The sequence below is a fragment of the Brassica napus genome, chromosome A4 (genome assembly GCF_020379485.1).
Source record: "Brassica napus cultivar Da-Ae chromosome A4, Da-Ae, whole genome shotgun sequence".
NCBI lineage: Eukaryota > Viridiplantae > Streptophyta > Magnoliopsida > Brassicales > Brassicaceae > Brassica > Brassica napus.
Genome location: NC_063437.1, coordinates 9,189,173 through 9,208,531, shown reverse-complemented (window position 1 = coordinate 9,208,531; position 19,359 = coordinate 9,189,173). Strand labels below are relative to the sequence as shown.

The window sequence follows — 19,359 nt, the reverse complement described above, 5'->3', positions numbered from 1 at the left end:
TGATACAAGGTTTTAAGAGGGGTGACTAGAAGTGAGCTTACTACTACCTGAGCTTATCTACCCCCTAGGACATTATGGGTGATGTGATTATAGGTCGACAATTCCCAACGCCTTTCTGATTCCCAGAAAGGTGTTGAAGTCGAGAGGTTTAGTGAAGATATCTGCTAATTGATTTTCAGATGAGACATGTTCAATGATCACAAGTTTCAGTTCTACCAATTCTCTCACAAAGTGGTGTCTAAGGTCGACATGCTTTGTGCGAGAGTGTTGCACAGGATTCTTAGTCAAGTTAATGGCACTCATATTGTCACAGTGAACTAGCATAGGGTCAGAGACATACCCGTAGTCAACAAGCATTTGTAGCATCCACAGGAGTTGAGTGCAGCAGCTTCCTAACGCTATGTATTCAGCCTCAGCTGTTGATAGGGAGACGCAATTCTGTTTCTTGCTGTGCCATGAGACCATGTTGTTACCTAGAAAGAAGCAGCCTCCTGATCTGCTTCTTCTGTCATCTACACACCCTGCCCAGTCAGCATCACAGTACCCTGCAAGATTAAGGTTAGTTTCAAAGGTATAGTGCAGACCAAAGTTCAGGGTTCCTTTCACATATTTGATCACTCGTTTTACAGCATTCATGTGTGATTCCTTCGGAGAGGCTTGATAGCGAACACAGATCCCTACGCTCAGGCATAGGTCAGGGCGACTTGCAGTGAGGTAAAGAAGACTACCGATCATAGCTCTGTACAGTTTTTCATCAACTTTTCTGCCGTCCTCGTCACGTGAGAGCTTGGTGGTCGTGCTCATAGGTGTTCTTGCAGTCTTGCAGGTTACCATGCCGAATCGTTTAATCAGATTTTTTGCGTAGGTGCTTTGAGTCACGAATATTCCATCGTCTATTTGCTTGATTTGTAGACCAAGAAAGTATGTTAACTCACCTACCATGCTCATCTCGAATTCCTTAGTCATGGTTTTCACAAACTCCTTGATAAGGTACTTGGATGTGCTTCCAAATATGATGTCATCGACGTAGACTTGGATGACCAGAATGTGTGAGTCTATTTCCTGGATGAACAATGTCTTGTCAACCCCTCCTCTCTTAAAACCTGTCTCGGTCAGGAATTGAGTTAGTCGCTCATACCATGCCCTCGGAGCTTGCTTCAGGCCATAAAGTGCTTTTTTCAGTTTGTACACATGATCCGGGAAGTGAGGATCTTCAAATCCTTTAGGCTGTGTTACATACACTTCTTCCTGGAGTACTCCATTTAGAAACGCGCTTTTAACGTCCATTTGGTACAGCTTGATTCTCAGTTTGCAGGCAATGCCGAACAATAGACGTATGGCCTCGAGTCGTGCTACAGGAGTGAAAGTCTCATCAAAGTCAATGCCTTCAATCTGGGAGTAGCCCTGTGCTACTAGTCTTGACTTGTTTCTGACAACATTCCCATTCTCATCATTTTTGTTCTTGTGCAGCCATTTAGTACCAATCACATTCGCATCTGTTGGCCTTGGTACTAAGTCCCAGACTTGAAGTCTGATGAACTGGTTCATTTCCTCATGTATTGATGCAGTCCAGAATTCATCATCCAATGCTTCTTGAATGTTCCTTGGTTCAATTTGTGAGATGAAGCAGTCTGTTCTCGCCATCTCTACCAGAAAGCATGCGAGTTTGACCATCCCCTTGAAGTCAATTTGTTTCTTGCGAGTTACTCTATCATCGAGTACTCCTCCAATGACATCATCTGGAGAGTGATTTTTGTGAACCGTAACTGAGGAGGGTAGGATCTGGTCGTCAATCTCAGGGGTTTCGTCAGGTGTTGTTGTAGTGATGGGGTTAATGTCACTTGCTGCATCAGATGTGACACATACATTTTTTTGAGCTGCATCAGTCTGATAAAATCCCATTCGATCATCAAACACCACGTTGACTTTGTCATCAATTAGCTTAGTCCTTGAATTGTAAACTCGAAAGGCTGAGCTGTTTGTAGAGTACCCGAGAAACATTCCCACGTCACTCTTGGCATCGAACTTGCCTAGGTTGTCTTTGTCATTCAAGATGTAACACAGGCATCCAAAGACATGACAAAAGCTCAGGTTTGGAGTCTTTCCTTTGAAGATTTCATACGGTGTTGTCTTCGTCTTTGGTTTTACGTACACTCTATTGATGATATAGCACGCTGTGTTAACAGCTTCAGCCCAGAATCCAGATGAAACGTTGTTTCCAGCGAGCATGGCTCTTGCCATTTCTTTCAGGGTTCGATTTTTTCGTTCTACAATCCCATTTTGTTGAGGAGTCCTTGGTGCAGCATACTGGTGTTGAATGCCTTGACTCTGGCAGAATGTGTCAAAGTCCTTGTTCTGAAACTCACCTCCATGATCACTTCGAATTTGTACTATGCCACCATTCTCTTGTTTGAGTTGTAGCGCCAGAATTCGAAAGCTCTCAACTTTGTCTGACTTGTGTTTCAGGAACCTAACCCAAGTGAACCTGGAAAAATCATCAACAAGTACAAAGATATATTGCTTTCCAGCAACACTGTTAGGAGTTATCGGACCCATAAGATCCATATGGATGAGCTCACAAACTTGTTTAGAGTTAATCTGAGATACCTGCTTGTGTTGAACCTTGATTTGTTTACCTTTGCAACACACTCCACATACGTTGTCTGAGATATCTTCGAGCATTGGCACTCCTCTGCGCGTACCAATCTGGATAGGCCATTAGTGTTCATGTGTCCTAGTTTCTTGTGCCAGAGGTCACTTTGAGATTCTTTAGCCGACATGCATTGGTTTGAGGGTTTCCACATGTAGCAGTTGTTTTCTGATCGAAATCCCACCAAGACTATGGTTCCTTTTTCGTTAACTGCACGACACTCCTTCTTATCAAAGATGACTTGAAGTCCTTCATCGCAGAGCTGGCTCACACTAATGAGATTGGCTTTCAGTCCATCCACAAAGTACACGTTTATGAGGTTAGGTAAGTCTGCTCTGTTAGTGTTTCCTACACCTCGGATTTTTCCATAGCCACCATCACCAAATGTGACCTTTCCTCCTTTGATGTATTCTACTTTATCCAAGCAACTCAGAGTTCCGGTCATGTGTCTTGAGCAACCACTGTCAAAGTACCATGGAACTTCAGTAGTTACAGAGTTGTCAGTGGAGGTATAAGCGACTCCAGCCACTGTGGGTCTTGAGTTGAACGCGCATGAGAGTTCTTCGCTACTGTCTTCATTATCGGAGAGTGTCATATCACAGTCTGAATGTGACATTGATTCTTCTTCAGTTGAGACCCAGTCTTGCATGAACGCTAAGTTGCACATGATGGCTTTGCCTTCCCTTTGAGTACTGACTGGCGATTCGGCAACTTCTTCTACAGAGTTGATTTTAAGAGGAACTCTGTTTCTATAGTTTGGATAAAGATCTGTCTTGGCTATCCACACACATCCTACTCTGGTTGGTTCAAGAAAACATTTGTTCAGAGACCATGCCCGTTGATGTTGGCGTCTGCGAAAGTAGCAGTTTGAAACCTTGTGTCCTGGTTTGCAACAGAACATACATACATTCTGTCGAGGAGTTACTTTTCTCTGGGTTTAATCTCTTCCATCAGCTTTGGATGGTGCAAATACCTGATGATCAGTTGGTGCAGAATGCTGTGAGCTCTTCACAAATTTGATGCCTTTTGTGTGATCATCAGTCTGAGATGTAGTTCCTTGATATCCGAGGCCTCGGTTGATTGCAGGGGACTGCCCTTGATTCAGAATGCGGTCCAGAGTGCTGGAGCCTGTATTGAGCATTCTCAACTTCTTGTAGTTGTCACTGAGTTCTCGTTGCAGTAACCGACTCTTCTCCATTTCTTCACTCAGTAAGTGTTGAGTTTGATCGTATCTGATTTCCAGATTCTTCAGATTGTAAGCTGTATTGGAGATAGTTTTCTCAAGGGCAGACAAGTCGTTCTTCTTCTCTTCGACTAATTCAGTCGAGTTCTGACTGACTTTTGTTTCAGTTTGTTCCAGCTCCAGAATGTTTACTTGAGCCTTTAACATAGCTCTATCCTTGATCAGTTGTAGATTCTCTAAACTCAGTTCAGTGAATTTGTCAAATAGATCTCGATATTCTGTTTTGATGTTTGTAGATACCTCGTCCACATCTTGTTCAGTATCTGACTCCGAATCTGAACTTGAGATGATTTCAGGTTTGTCGTCTTTGCTGACTAATGCTACAAAGTTTAGGAGCAGCTCATCGTTATCCTCATCACTTTCTGACTCAGTGTCGCTGAAACAGATAAGGGACTTGTCCTTTTTGAGGTTGTTGGGGCATTCACTTCTGGTGTGACCATATCCTTTGCACACAATACATTTTAACTTATTTCTCTTTGTCAGAGGACATTCGTTGCGATAGTGACCATAACCTTCATATTCATGGCATTGTAGGTCCTTTCTGCGATTTCCTCGATCTGAATCATTCCTTGAATTCTGGTTGGAGGTTCGTTCACTGTCTCTGTTCTGGAATCTGTTGTTTGACCGGCTCTGTCCTTTTTCAACTCTCTTAATCATCTTGTTGAAATTCTTAGCCATGAGGACCATATTGTCCTCAATTCGCTTGACTCGATCGACTTTTTGTGTGTCAGCTGAGAATGCAATTCCCTTCTGACTCTTAGGACTTTCTTCCACTCGCTCAAGGTCATGTACCTTCAGAATCCCTGCTAGTTGATCGAACTTCATCTCGTCAGTGTTGACAGCAATTTTCAGGACAGCTTTATAGGCTTCAAATCGAGCTGGAAGACATCTCAGAAGTTTCTTCACAAGTTTCTTTTCATTGTACTTCTTGCCAAGCACAGATGCTTCATTGGATAAAGAGCTGATCTTTGAAATGAAGCTTCCAATTGATTCATCATCCTCCATGCGTAGGTTTTCAAATTTTGAGGCTAGATGATCAATCCTGGTACGTCTAACGCTAGTGTTCCCTTCAAAATGATTGATCAGAGTATCCCATGCTTCCTTGGCAGATTCACAACCTTGAATTATCTTGAATTGATCAAGATCTACAGCGGAGAAGATTGTGGTGAGGGCTTTAGAGTTAAATTTTGAAGCAGCTTTATCAGAGTCTGTCCATCTCTCCTTGGGTAAGGGTTCTTTAGACTTATCGTCCATGATCATGGTGGGTGCTGACCATCCTTGCTCAACTGCAGTCCAAGCATCTTCGTCAATGCCTCTGATGATGTGTTGCATCCTGGCTTTCCAGTGTCCAAAGTTTCCCTCATCTAGCATGATCGGTTTTTGCAGTGCAACCAGTTCTTTCATGGTTTCCATGATGATCGCAGGATCTCAACCTGTGAGTAGACTACTTGAGTCCACAGAGGAGACCTGCTCTGATACCAAATGAAAGATCAAACGGATACCAAAGTATAAGAACTGAAACACGTTTCAATAACACAACTTGTTATATTAAGAATTTCTTAGACAATCTTACAAGACCTGTCTAATCCGATTTATACAACGTCAATACTGACTTGTCACGGACCAATCCTTAATCTATCCAACTACTCAACTGGTGATCGAACTACACCAATTGTTCCCACGCGAGCCAGTGTAGAACAGCCTCTTACACTTGCTCTTTTCAATCTCTAAAACCGTGACCTAAATCTCCTATCTAGTCACAGTTATATACTCTGTTACATAATATTCTCATCTCCTAATATTAAGCTAACAGCAGATCTTCTCAAGCTTATCACCACAGCAAAGATCTTCTAAGCCGATGTCTCCACGTCATCAGCTCATAACCACTTTGAACCGGTATCTCACATACCGAGCGAGTCATGTAGCATATGCTCTGTTTTGCATTGAACCAGCTCCTTTCCTGGAGCTAACATTATATTCTAAAAATATGTGCATTAGAAAAGCCAAATTGGTCGATACATACATGTTTATGAGTTTGAGAGAATATATGTGTCAAGCCATATGTGTTTTTTCTCACAAAAAACTTGTTTTTCGTTCTCTTTCATTCCCCCAAAACTTTAGGCTCTACATCAGAAAGAAAATAGAAATTTTTTTCTCCCATAAACTACGTTCCCTGGTTTGCATCTCTAGTTGTCCTTCGCGGGTTTTCATTCCCATCTCCCCATGCACATAAAGTTAAAACATCAAAGATTATAACCTTATGTGAACTAGATAGAAGACTTACTTGGGTTCATCATGTGAGCAATTTGTGCCGCCACGCTTGTCAAAGTCTCCACTGCTACTCCGATCTGACGAATGGCATCTGTTGCTTCTTCAAGTGCAAACTGGGCTTCTTCCACACCAATGATTTATCATGGGGCACCAGCAGTTCCCAATTGAATGAGATGGAACTTTCCTGCTGCATTTGGAACACCTTGTGCGGCACCGAATGTTGATCTGATTATCTTGCTGATGCAAAAGAGACATGAGCCTTAGCGGAAGCAGAGCTTGATGCATGACTAGTGAAGGTTGTTTTTGATGAAGTTGTAGTGCCTGACTTGCTCTTCTTTTTGGGCCTCTTCTGAGATACTTGCTATGACTTATGTTCAGCTTCTCGCTCTGCTTTTTCATCAACTTCTAACTCTGCCTCTTTCTTGGAGAGATATTCTTCACCGAGTCGTGCATCTTTCTTCTCCTTTGGCTTCTTCTTCAGTTGATGTTGACTCCGGAGAATCCCAAAGATGATCCTAGGAAATGCCAACCATCGTGTATCCTTCTTCCCACATTCTTTTTGTGGCACATCTAGATTCAAGATTTGATTATTAATCCGTTGCCCTACATCAACTTGGACCCAATGATACATCTTGTAATATGATGCTTGTGAGAGAATGGAAGCCAGTTGTATGGAGATATGGTAACCAAAGCAGTCTTGCATGGAGAGAGAGATAGAGTCCTTAGATTTTTCATGCTTAAAGTCCCTTCTGTCAGGAAATCTACCAAATCATCACTCAAGAGTGCATCAAGTACTTGACCAGCTTCTATCTCATCATCAGTAGTTGTTCGAGATTCATATACTGATTAATCAAGCAGGAGAAAGCCCAAACTTGAGGTTTCTGACAAGGACTTACACTTTATCGTTCGAGGTATTGGTCAGTTCACTAGGTAACCCTGCATAAAATTCTCTGATGACTTCCAGCATGGACCCTACAAGACCTGTCACGATCTTCTCCAGTTGCCTTTTCTTAATCAACTCAAGCTCACCCCATGTATATTCTGCGTTTAGGTCTATCACTTGTTCAGCTATGATCTCTCGAGATGAGAACACCGCATACCTTTGTTCAGCCATGAGATCGTTATTTGCAGATTTTCGAGGTTACGTTACAGATGATCTTCCTGATGCAGTCTATGAACTAGAAGTCTGAGTCATTGTATCTAATAAATTTGTGGAAAAATAATTGCTAGCTACAAAGATGTATTGGTCATCACATGACTAACCATGCAAACTAAATTAATTTATACCTAGCCACACAAATTATATGTTATGCATGACAACATTCCTCAACCTTATGATGTTATATAGTTAACATTACGAGTTTAATTTCATTCATCCAAAAACTGATGCGGATGTTAGAGATCATTTAAATATCTTGTTTCAACAAATTAAAATATGACCGACCCGACTATAACTTAACTAAAATTAGACTTTGACCCACATTTTAAAAGCGTAAGAATATTTTTAACAAAATCTAATTACAAAATCAATATGTTTTAACATTTTTTTATAAGTAGTGTTTTGACATTTTTATTTTAGTTTACTTTAAAACTATATAATTGTATTATTTTATTTATATTAATCTGTTTAATGTTTGAACATTTTTATTTTAGTGTTTAAATTTTTTTATTTTAGTGTCTTTTAAAACTATATAATTCTATTGTTTTTATTTTTATTAATCTGTTTTGTTTTTAATTATTTTAATCTGTTTTGTTATGAACTTTTACTAAAAGTTTTTATAATTTGTTTGATTAATTGTGTGATATATATTTCTTTGATATTTATTTTAATTATAAAACTTATTTGCTGTCAATTTACTAACTCTAACATTTCATTTGCTTAAAGCTTATTTGATGTCAACTTAAACCAAACATAATCTTGCGTATATAATCATAAATTATATAATTTTAAGAATAAAAATAATCAAAGAATAAGAATCTAATATAAAAGGTTTACTAAGTTTAAATGAATGAAATTTTTGTTTATGAAAAAATATATAAAATAATTAATTAACTTAATAATTTTATATTAAACAAATAAAATGTTAGAGTCAATAAATTGACATCAAAGAAGTTTTATAATATATTATATCAAATAAGTATATATTTAATCAAATGAATTAAATAAATTTTATTAAAAATTCATACCAAAACTGATTAAAATAATTAAAATAAATAAATTAAATAAATTAAATAATATCTTATATAACTTTTATATTTAATATAAATAAAAATAATATAATTATATTGTTTTCAGATACACTAAAATAATAATGTTAAAAAACTACTTATGAAAATTTATAAAAGATATTGATTTTGTAAATTATATTTTGTTAAAAATATGTTTACGCTTTTAAAACACGTGTCAATATCTAATTTAAGTAAATTACCGTCAGGTACATCACATTTGAATTGATGAAACGAGAGATTTTAACGGTCTCTGAAATACACATCATTCTTTGGATGAATGAAATTAAACTCGTGATGTTAACTACATAACATCATAAAGTTGAGGGATGTTGTCATGCATAATATATACTTTCTGTAGCTAAATATACATTTGTTTAGTTTGCATGGTTAGTCATGTTATGGTCAATACTTCATGTAACCAGCAATCATTTTTCCTAAATTTGTTGATTTTCTTGTTGACTTCTTCCTTTTTGGGTTTTTCCTCTAGAGCGTGGATTTAGCCTTTCATTTTTTCTCTGTTGGCCTTCTTATGGACGTCAGTCATAAGCTCCACATTTTCAACCTCTACCTCTTGAACCTCTTATAATTCCATCGTTCATAATCAACCTTCTCGTTAGAGTGTTCATCAGAAGCTACTGCAGGTTTCTTTCCTCGTTCCTTTCTGATTTGTTCAGTATTATCCTCGGAGTTTGCAACTTCATATGAGATTTGCTTGATGGCCTGATCAAATGCGTCAGTATGATCAGACTATCTTTTTCTTCCGGATCTGATTCAGCATCAGACTCAAAGCCAATTTTCTCATATGTCGTAGTAGCAAACACTTCAGATCTGAGCTCTTGATGGTTTTGAGACACTTTGACTTGCGGAGTTGTTGGTTCCTCATCTTTATCAGTGGAATAATCGACCAGGGGTATCAGTGGTGGAAGAGATGCAACAACGGATTGAGTCTTGATTTGGGAAGATGATTTATGATTTTCTTGAGAGAGTTTTCTTTTCTTGAGAAGCTTTGTGTTTAGGAGATAAAGAGAATGAGACAGAGAGATGTGTGGGTTTATCTAGAAGCAATGATTTCCTTTTAAGAACATTAACCCATGATTCTCTAAATATTTGGCACACCTTCCATAATCTCAGAAATAGAAGTTTTTTCAAAATTTAAAATTTATCCCACATGATCTCTCTTTCCTTTCTCATTATCTTGTCAAATATCATCCGGCTTAACTTGATTGATCTGAATATTCTTGTGCTACTGTGATACTTGATGACTTAAGTTAGTAGCTCAGCTCGTAGACCAAGACTAACACATCCATTAATATTTGAAAACTTAAGTATTTAAAAACACACAAGTAGTGAGAGAACACGTCATATTTTTAAATCACACATGTAATGAAATGAATTTGTACCTATTTTGTTTCACAATTGTTCATCTCGTGGTCCATATACAAGCTGACATAGCTGAAACATATTGCTATCATTTTTTGGTCATCATATATGTTTTGTGTATACCTTTCATACAAGTATGCTTTCATCGTGTGCTAACTCAGTTTTCAACCTTTATCCATCATGAGAAAGCTTGAAGGTATAACTTTTTATTTTATCTCTTTCTTATAAACTTTTTAGAGTTTTTCATATATTCTTCTTTTTTCTCACATGATAGTTTAGAACCCACATGTCGGCTAGGATGATATGGAGGAAAATTTTTCATTGTGCTATTTAACTCCCTCACATTAAACATGATCTTTTAGTGATAGATTTATATTCTACGTCACTTTTACATTACTATTTATCTTCTACGACGCTTTCCACTACGAAGACCATGTTCAGTACAGTGTTGCTCCGATCACCACCAGCGATCAAAAATGAAACTTGAAAGAAGGAAAAAATGGTGGAGAATAATTAAGGTGCCGATGTGTTTAATTTTCACAAGGATTACAGATATTGTTACTGTCACTGTTAAAAATAGCGACAGTAAATATTCTAGCTTCAACAACTTTTGATCAGAGACGTGCAGCTTCTGGCGTCAGTCTTCACATACTTGCGCAAGAAGACACCTACGATCGCTAATAGCTGATGCAACAACCATAAAAAGAACAGGGTCTAACACACTTTTGCTTTTTCCAACATAGGGTCTAACACACTTTTGCTTTTTCCAACACATTTTTCTCTCCTTGCAACTTCTTAACCATGGTGACCAACCCAACCTACAAAATTTAAATCTAACTAAGAGTTAACTAATTACAAAACTCTGATTAACCACAAATTTCTTGGTCGACAAAACCGCCAAACCGTAAATAAGGTTTTCTTGTCAAAACCAATAAAATCAAATTTTTTCGCCAAATCAGTTTTCCGTCAAAACAAACTCCCCTACTAAAACTACAAAATCTTGTTTTTCCACCAAAATCACAAAATCACATTTTCCGTCAAAACCACAAAATCAGGTTTTTTTCGATTAAACTGCAAAATCAAAAATTTATGCGAAACCTGAAAAAACATGTTTTCCCTCAAAATCTCGATTTTGCGGCTGTGACGAGAAATTTTATTTTGCGGTTTTTTTTGCTAGAAAACATGTTTTGTGGTTTTAGTCAAATATATGATTTTACGGTTTTGGCAAGAAAACATAATTTTGTGAATTTGATGAGAAAACATGATTTGTGGTTTTGGCGGAAAAACGTGATGTTACAGTTTTGACCAAAAACGTGAATTTGTGATTTTGACAAAAAATGATTTGGTTGTTTTGACGAGAAAATCAAGTTTAGTGGATATGGCGGGGAAATCTGATTTTGCGATTTTGACAAGAAAACATGATTTTGTTGTTTTGGTAGGAAAACCTGTTTTTGCAGGTTTGGTGGAAAAAAAATGTGATTTTGAGATCCACAAATACATTGTTTTACAATGCACATGTACACTTTTTTATCATGTACACTTATTCACCGAGTTTTAAAATTGGTTTTTATCACTTTCTCAAACTTGGGAACCCCTATATGTACACATATGTGCGAGACATGTTGGGTTACACAATATTAATTTTACTTCATTAATGTATAAACTTTATTTTAAAAATCCACATCAGATTACATTCATGTTGTATGGAAATTTACGAAAATAAAATTTTCACATGTGGACATCCCTTATTTTGATAAACATGGAAATTTATATAGGTTTGGTGTACATTTGTACACAATAACTTCCTAAATATTATCAAACTTCTGAGTCTTTTCTCCCCTTATAAACTCCAAAAATCTTGAGCTAATCTTAAACCAAATAATATCTTTTTCCAGAATCAAAAGCGAAAACATACAACTTACAAAACCTAAATCGATCTAAAGAAGCAAACACCAAGACAAAACATAATTATATATGTACATGTATACATCTCTTTCGGTTTCAAGAGAGAGCATAGAGAGATTTGTGTGTTTGGAATTTTGAATAGGAGCGCTAATCCAATAGATAATGTAATTTACGGTTTTGGTGGAAAACCATAATTTGTTGTTTTAACGGGAAATGTGATTGTGTACATACAGAAAAACATAATTTTGTGGTTTTGATGAGAAAATATGATTTTTCAGTTTTGGAGGGGAAAAATAAATTTGCGGGTTTGGCGGAAAAACATAATTGTGTACTTTGGCGGGAAAACGAAACAAGATTATGCGATTTTCAGGAATTGTGATTTTGCGATTTTGATGGAAAAACATGATTTTACGATTGTAACGGGAAAATGTGATTTTTGTGGTGAGATACAATAGAATAATATGCAAAGAAATAAAATTAGACTTGTACACATGTAAAAGGCAAAAATGATTTTTTCAGAAATTTTTTATCTAATTTTTTGAATGCTTAAATTAAAAAAACTATTTAAAATAGTCGTTATAGTTTTATTAATATTTTTAAAAAATTAATTAATATAAATAATATACACTTATTTAAATAAAATTATGCGTAACAGATACACTAAACTTGACTCCGTTCTTCTATGGAATTTTTATGAGAGTTATAAGTTGGAATTATGGAGGTATTAGAAGTAAACGTACAATGAATTATCTCAGAGAGATATATTACAAACATAAACCTGATATTTTTTATTCTTATGAAAAAGAAAGAAATATTCTGCCTTTGTTCAAGGATTTTATTCTCACTGCGGTTTTGATAATCTGGTTACGGTGGATCTAAACGGGATGGGTGGGGGATTAGCTTTATATTTTAATAATGAGTATCAGTTTAAAGTCTTATACTCAAGGAACCAGATGATTGATGTGCAAGCAGTCGCAATTGGGGAAAATATGTTCATGACATTTGTATACGGAGAACCGGTTCAAAAATTGAAGGACCAAGTATGGGAACGTTTAACGAGATATGTCATTGCAAGATCAGACCTGTGGTTTATTATTGGAGATTTGAATAAGATTACTGGAAATAACAAATAAGAAGGTGGCGCTTTACAGAGTGCAATATCGTTTCTATCTTTCAATAATATGATCCGAAATACTTGACTTCTGGAATTCCCAGCCCGGGAAAATCAAATGTCTTGGCAAGGAAGAAGAAATAAAGTAACTGTTAGATGTCGTTTGTACCGAGCATTAGCAAATGAAGATTGGCATGCGCTTTTTCATGTTCTTATACAAAATAAAGTGCTTATCTTGAGAATAAAGTACCAAGACGACGGGGAAAATTTCGGTTCGTTAAAAGATGGATTGGACAAGATTTTTTTTTGGAATCAACTGAGAGAGGTTGGGTGAATCGATAGCAGAGAATTCAGATTTTATATCAAAAATTATATATTGTCGCCATGAGATCGCTGCATGGTGGAAGAATAGTCCACCATATGGAAAGGAGAGAACCAATGAGCTTCAAAAAGCATTGGAAAAAGTACAAACAAATAACAACAGAACTCAGGAAGACATACTGGAAGTATCTAGGAAGTTACATGAAGCATATAAAAACGAGGACAATTTTTGGCAACAGAAAAATTGTAATATGTGGTATACATCAGGGGATCTTAATACCAAATTTTACCATGCCATAACAAAACATTTACGTGCTCGTAATAGGATTGTGGGGCTCTATGATACTGATGATGGAAACTGGATAATAGAAGAAAAGGTGTAGAAAAGGTTGCAGTGGATTATTTTGATGATTTGTTTCAGATAACTTATCTCTCAGAATTTTAAGGTTTTCTAGAAGATATTACACCTACCATCACCCCCCAGATAAATCAGCGGTTAATCAAGTTAGCAACTAAGGATGAAGTATGAGAAGCTCTGTTTATGATACATCCAGAGAAAGCTCATGGGCCGGGTCAACAAATAAATTCTGAAAAATCTTCGACTAAATTCGGTCACAAGATTGAAGAACCCATCAAATATGAACTATATGATATTTTAGAGATACATAATTTAGGAGGGATGAAATCATATTTGGAATCTCCAAATATTTGGGAGGATCAAAACTTAATTTTTTTGGTTTTATTCAAGAACATTATAAATAATAGAGTAAATGGATGGACTTTCAAGTTTTTCATCAAGGGGAGAAAGGGAGGGATTATAAAATCATTGGTAACTGATTTGACAAATCATTTAATATCTTGTTTTCGCATACCAAAAACGGTAACAAAAAAGCTAACGAGGGCAGTGGCACAATTTGGTGGAATACAATGGGATACAATTTGTGCACAATGTGGAGCACCTGAGGAATCCATAAATCATGTGTTTTTGAAAGTCCACCAGCAGTTCAGGTTTGGGAAGTCTCACGAATTCCATTGAATCCAAACATCTTTCCCACTCAATCCCTCTCTGCAACATGGATCATTTATTTTGGAGAATTTTTCCGAAATTGGAAGATCATCAATTTGCATTGATCTTATGGTACATATGGAAAGGAAGAAACAACAAAGTATTTAGCAATTTGGATATTGATCCTAGAGATACACTCAAATTGGCAGAAACAAAATCATTACTTTGGGTTGAGGCACATGTTTCACTTACACAGGGAATCGACCAAACTCGACTACCAGTAGAAGCAACAGTACTGTTTATCCCAGGTAGACGGTGCTTTACGGATGGATCATGGAAAATCCAGGAAACCTACTCGGGACAAGGGTGATATAGCACACTGGAAGGTTTTGATGGTTTAACGGAGCGAAAAATACAAGAGCGACTTAGTCGCCACTTCACTTGGAGATGGAAGCTCTCATTTTGGCAATGGAATGCATGAGGAACATAAGGCAGTTTAATTTTACATTTGCAAATGATTGTTCTCAGTTGGTGAAGATAGTTTTGGAACCAGAAGAATAGCCAGAATTTGCAGATCTTGAAGAGAAGTTTCAATAGTCCTGAGCTCATTCATATACCACGGATACATAACTCAAATGCGGACAATCTCGCACGTAGTGTAAAGAAGCAACCGTCATTTGTTGTCTCTATGGATGCGGAACTAACAGTTTGGTTTGCAAAGTCTACATCTGTGTTTAAAATGGCGCTCGCCTTTTGCGCCATGGCGTGAGGCGAACTCAGGCGATGGCTCCATCGCCATGTACCTCCTAGGCGAGGGTGGGTTCCGTAAGGCGCGCTCCATGGAGGCGCCTAGGCCAGAAGGCGAGCATATCCAAGGCGAGCAAAAGGCGTGCCATGAAGACTATATGTAAACCGTATCTAAACCAGGTATGAAACCAGACCTTAATTAATAATTAAACCTTAGCCGTCTAAACCTTAAGCGTCGGAAAACTTAAACGTCTAAGTAATAATGAAAGCCCTAGCTTTATAAAACATAAGTTACGTAACTAAACATAAACATAAACATAGATCTCAAGGTTTTTTGCTTAAGGTTAGAACTCTCTAGTCTCTACTCTTTCCAATCTTGTTTGTGCTTATTCTTCTTATAGATTCTTGTGTTCCTTTGTCACAGATTAGAACGTACTGCGGTTGATTTCGTCGGAGTTAACAGCACACGATTAGTTTTTTACTCTCTACACTTTCTTTTTTTTGTTCTCTTTTTTGTCTTCATTCTGTCTCATCTTTGGTCAGTGATCACAGTCTAGTTATGGATCATAACTTATGATTAGTCTGGTTTTTGTCTCAAGCTCTTTACATGTAATTTACTTTGTTTTGTTCTCCTTTGATCACAGTTTTAATGTCTGAGGCTGGGGCTAGTGTTACACGTCGTGAAGTTAATCCAGGAAGAAAATATGGAATCATGTTGAATAACAACTCCAACTCTTGGAAGTGTATCTTCTGTAAGAAAGATTTCAACGCTGGAATTTCACGTCTCAAGCAACACTTGAGAGGGGATCATAGGAATGCCAAAGCTTGTAATTTATGTCCACTACATGTGAGAAAGGAGTTAATCAGACACAAGCAGATGAAGGAAGACGAGATAGCAGGATGAATGCCAAAGATTGCATAACCATGACTCAGTTTCTCAAACAGCAGAAACCTTTAAGGGATATGGTGAATTCTGCTGAATGGAGTGAGTCTAAATGGCCCAAAGAAGCTGGAGCAAGAAAAGTTAGACAGTATCTTATGCAAGCGAGTTTTTGGAATAATATTCGACGTGCTCTGAAGCTTATGACTCCTCTTGTCAAAGTACTTAGGATGGTTGATGGAGAGAAAAATGGAGAGAAAAAACCAGCTATGGGATACATTTATGCAGCCATGGACAGTGCAAAAGAGACAATCGCAAGGGATTTAAACTGGAATAAAGAGAAGTACGAAAAAGCCTTTGAGATCATTGACAAAAGGTGGCAGTGTCAGCTTCACCATCCTTTGCATGCTGCTGGGTATTTCCTAAACCCTTCAATCCATTACAAATATCACGATGATGTACATTGCGCCGAAGTGGAAGGGGGCTTGTACAATTGCATTACTAGGTTGGTCTTTTAAATTGTGTTTTTGTTTTGTATTAATAGGTTGGTACACCATTTTCAGATGATAGTTTTGTTTATATTGCATTAATAGGTTGGTTCCAGATACAAAGACTCAAGACAAGATAATGACAGAGTTGGATGCTTTCAAGGATGCTACTGGTATCTTCGGCCACGACATGGCCATTAGGCAAAAAGATATCAAAGCACCAGGTAACACAAATTTGAATTACTTTTAGATAATTGATCTAAATAAATACAAACAATATTTTTATTTTAATAGCTGAATGGTGGTCTTGTTATGGATCTTCTGCTCCAAATCTCAGAAGCTTTGCTGTTAAGATCCTTAGTATGACTTGTAGTGCTACTGGTTGTGAAAGAAATTGCAGTGATTTCCAACTTGTAAGTCTTTTTAATCACCTTTATTGTATATTTTTAGGTGATTTTTTTTTTTAACTTATAAGTTTTAAACTTGATTTGTAACAGCTTCATACGAAGAAGAGAAATCGGCTAGCACAACATTGGCTGAACAACATGGTTTTTGTGAAGTATAACAGAACTCTAAAACGCAGAAGCTTAAGAAGTGTGTGTGTCACCAGAGATCCTATTCTTTTGGATGAAATTGATGACAGCAATGAGTGGTTGATTGGAAGAATGGATGGAGATTCATCTGATAATGATGATTTGGTGTGGGGAGATGATGATTTGTCATGGAATGTTGTGAACCAAGCTATGGGTGTTGAAGAACCCAGCTATTCTACTAGAGGAGCTGGAGCAAAACGTGCAAGTTCATCTAAAACAGATAAAGAAAAAGGTATTGCTAGCTCAAACCAGAAGCAATGTTACATACCATATGCGCTTGTTATGACATTGGTTGATGAGGAAGATGAGTTGGAAGAAGATTTAGATGAAGATGACCTTGGGTATGAGGATGTTGAGTACGATGATGAAGATGAGAATATTGGTGTTTCTGAAGATGAATTTTAGGTATTGGTTTTAAGTTATTTATTATGATATTAGCTTTTGGTTTCTACATTTGAGACTTTGTTTTTTGGGTTTTTGGTTTGAATAATTTTGTTTTGGTTTAACTATCTTCAAATAATAAAGCTTGCATCTTATTTAAATTAAGTGTCTCCTACGTGAAACAATCATTGCATAAGTGTTTTTTACTTTTCTACTCCAATACAAGACAAACCAAGACATAACAAATATGTTCTTCATGGCGAGCATCATTTTGCGCCATGGCATAAGGCGCAAGGCTCGGACTGTCTCGCCTTGGTGCGTCATGCGCCATTTTAAACACAGGTCTACATGAATCTGTTTAAATTGGTGACAAAAAAAACTTTCATTCTTGTAAAAATGACGTTTCAAACAGTTATAAACTGGATTTGGAGGGAGAGAAACAGTCAGAGGCACTTAGAGCCATTCTCCTCTTTGACTGTAGTCTCCAACCCCATCACCAAAGAAATCAGAAATGGTATTATCTCTGTTCAGACACAAGACACTGAAATTTCAAGTGCACTCACAAGTCACAAGATAGGAAGAGATTACGAGACACTAGTGCTTTCTAATGTTCTTTAAATTTTTTATGCTTTTTAATGTTCTAGTTTAGCACAATTACTATTACGCTTCTTCGGTTTCACAGAACAAACTCTTAGGATTTTAAAATTCACTTTGTCGTACTCTTTTTTTTTATATATATATAATACTGTTTCCGTTTCATGAAGGTTGTAGTTTTGGAAATTTCAAAGATAATATTTTTGTGTGTGTTTGATGTATCTTTATAGCTTTTTACTTATTTTATCCATATTTTAATTAAGACAATAACTACATATAACAATTTTATTATAAACTATGCATTAGTTAGGGTTATTGTTAGTATTGACTTTATTTTCAAAATGTGTGAAAATACTAAAATTACAAATTTAATGGAACGTAGGAAATATTACATTTTCAACAACAACAAAAAATGGATGAACGTAATCGAGCATCATCTGGAAGCATGACTTGTCAAACCGTGTTTTCTTGAAAGAAGATACACACAAAATGAATTGGTTCATTAATTTTTTGCATGAGACTTTCACTCTCGTCAGAAATACGGTCACTTTTTATGTCGTATTCTTGCAGTGGTTCAAGACTGGGATATTCACCAACTAAAATTATGTTTTCCCCTAATTTAATATATTTAATCAGGGACTAAATTTGTTTTAAGTATTTAACTTTGTTTTTCCTGCATTGAATTAGTCTTCGACATTTTAAGAGAAACTATTCCAAATAGACCAATAAATTTAGAAAATAAACAAGATAATGCATCTAAATGTGGGAGCCAAAAACTCGTACAACATCCGTTTCTTGGATAGATTCGAATATCTAATTGATTTATGTCTGTTATTTTTTCAAAAAAGAAAAAAAAAACTCGTACAACCAAAATTTATAAAAGAAATTGTTATTTCTTTGGGGAACCGGATTTTCTGAAATAGCCAACAACAAGTAGTTAGGAAAAATATATGTGATTAAAACAATAGAAAAACGAAAAGCCTAAGATTCTAAATTGAGATTACATATATTTAGGTACACAAAGGCACTAAAGCTTCTTAAGTCCCGATAATCTAACCACCTAATTCTAAATTTCCTATGCGAGTCGGAGCTAGTGCGTAAAACAAAAGAAAAACGAAAAGCCTAAGATTCCAAGTTGTAGGGAGTTTAGCTAATTAATTTTCTGCCCCTTCCTTCTTTTGTTTCGGTCTTGTTTACATACTCATCTAAAGTCGGTCTTCTTACCATTTGTCAGCAGATTTGTATCTATCCTCTTTCCATATCCCTCCGATATTTCCTTATCTCCAAGTTTAATTTTATCTCTTTCAAAAATCACCATTTTTCTCGTTCTTTTCCTATTCCTCTCCAAGAAAATAGACCGCCAGAGATTTAGTATAAATGATGACCAAAGAACAACGAAAAATAATGCATTCCCTAATATTTTTAAAAAAGTCACCATTCATAAGAAATATCTTTTCTTTCTCGTTCCTTACCATTCTTTTTTTTAGAGAATTAAAGAACAAAATTATTGCTTGTTAAATTTGAGAAGGAACAATCATTATTTTTCATTCCTACTATTTT

At 36.4% G+C, this 19,359-nt stretch overlaps 2 protein-coding genes across 2 annotated transcripts; both read left to right on the top strand.

The window, feature by feature from the left end:
• Nucleotides 1–15,096: 15,096 nt before the first annotated feature.
• On the top strand, nt 15,097–18,558 carry LOC106448217. The gene has a single exon (XM_048777422.1). It carries the CDS (start codon nt 16,777–16,779, stop codon nt 17,227–17,229), a length of 453 nt encoding a protein of 150 aa, XP_048633379.1. The 5' UTR covers nt 15,097–16,776; the 3' UTR covers nt 17,230–18,558.
• LOC111215228 lies at nt 15,698–16,481 on the top strand. The gene is made up of 2 exons (XM_048778119.1): nt 15,698–16,230; nt 16,337–16,481. The coding sequence occupies exons 1-2, from the start codon at nt 15,698–15,700 to the stop codon at nt 16,479–16,481; spliced, it is 678 nt and encodes a 225-aa protein (XP_048634076.1).
• Nucleotides 18,559–19,359: the final 801 nt, after the last annotated feature.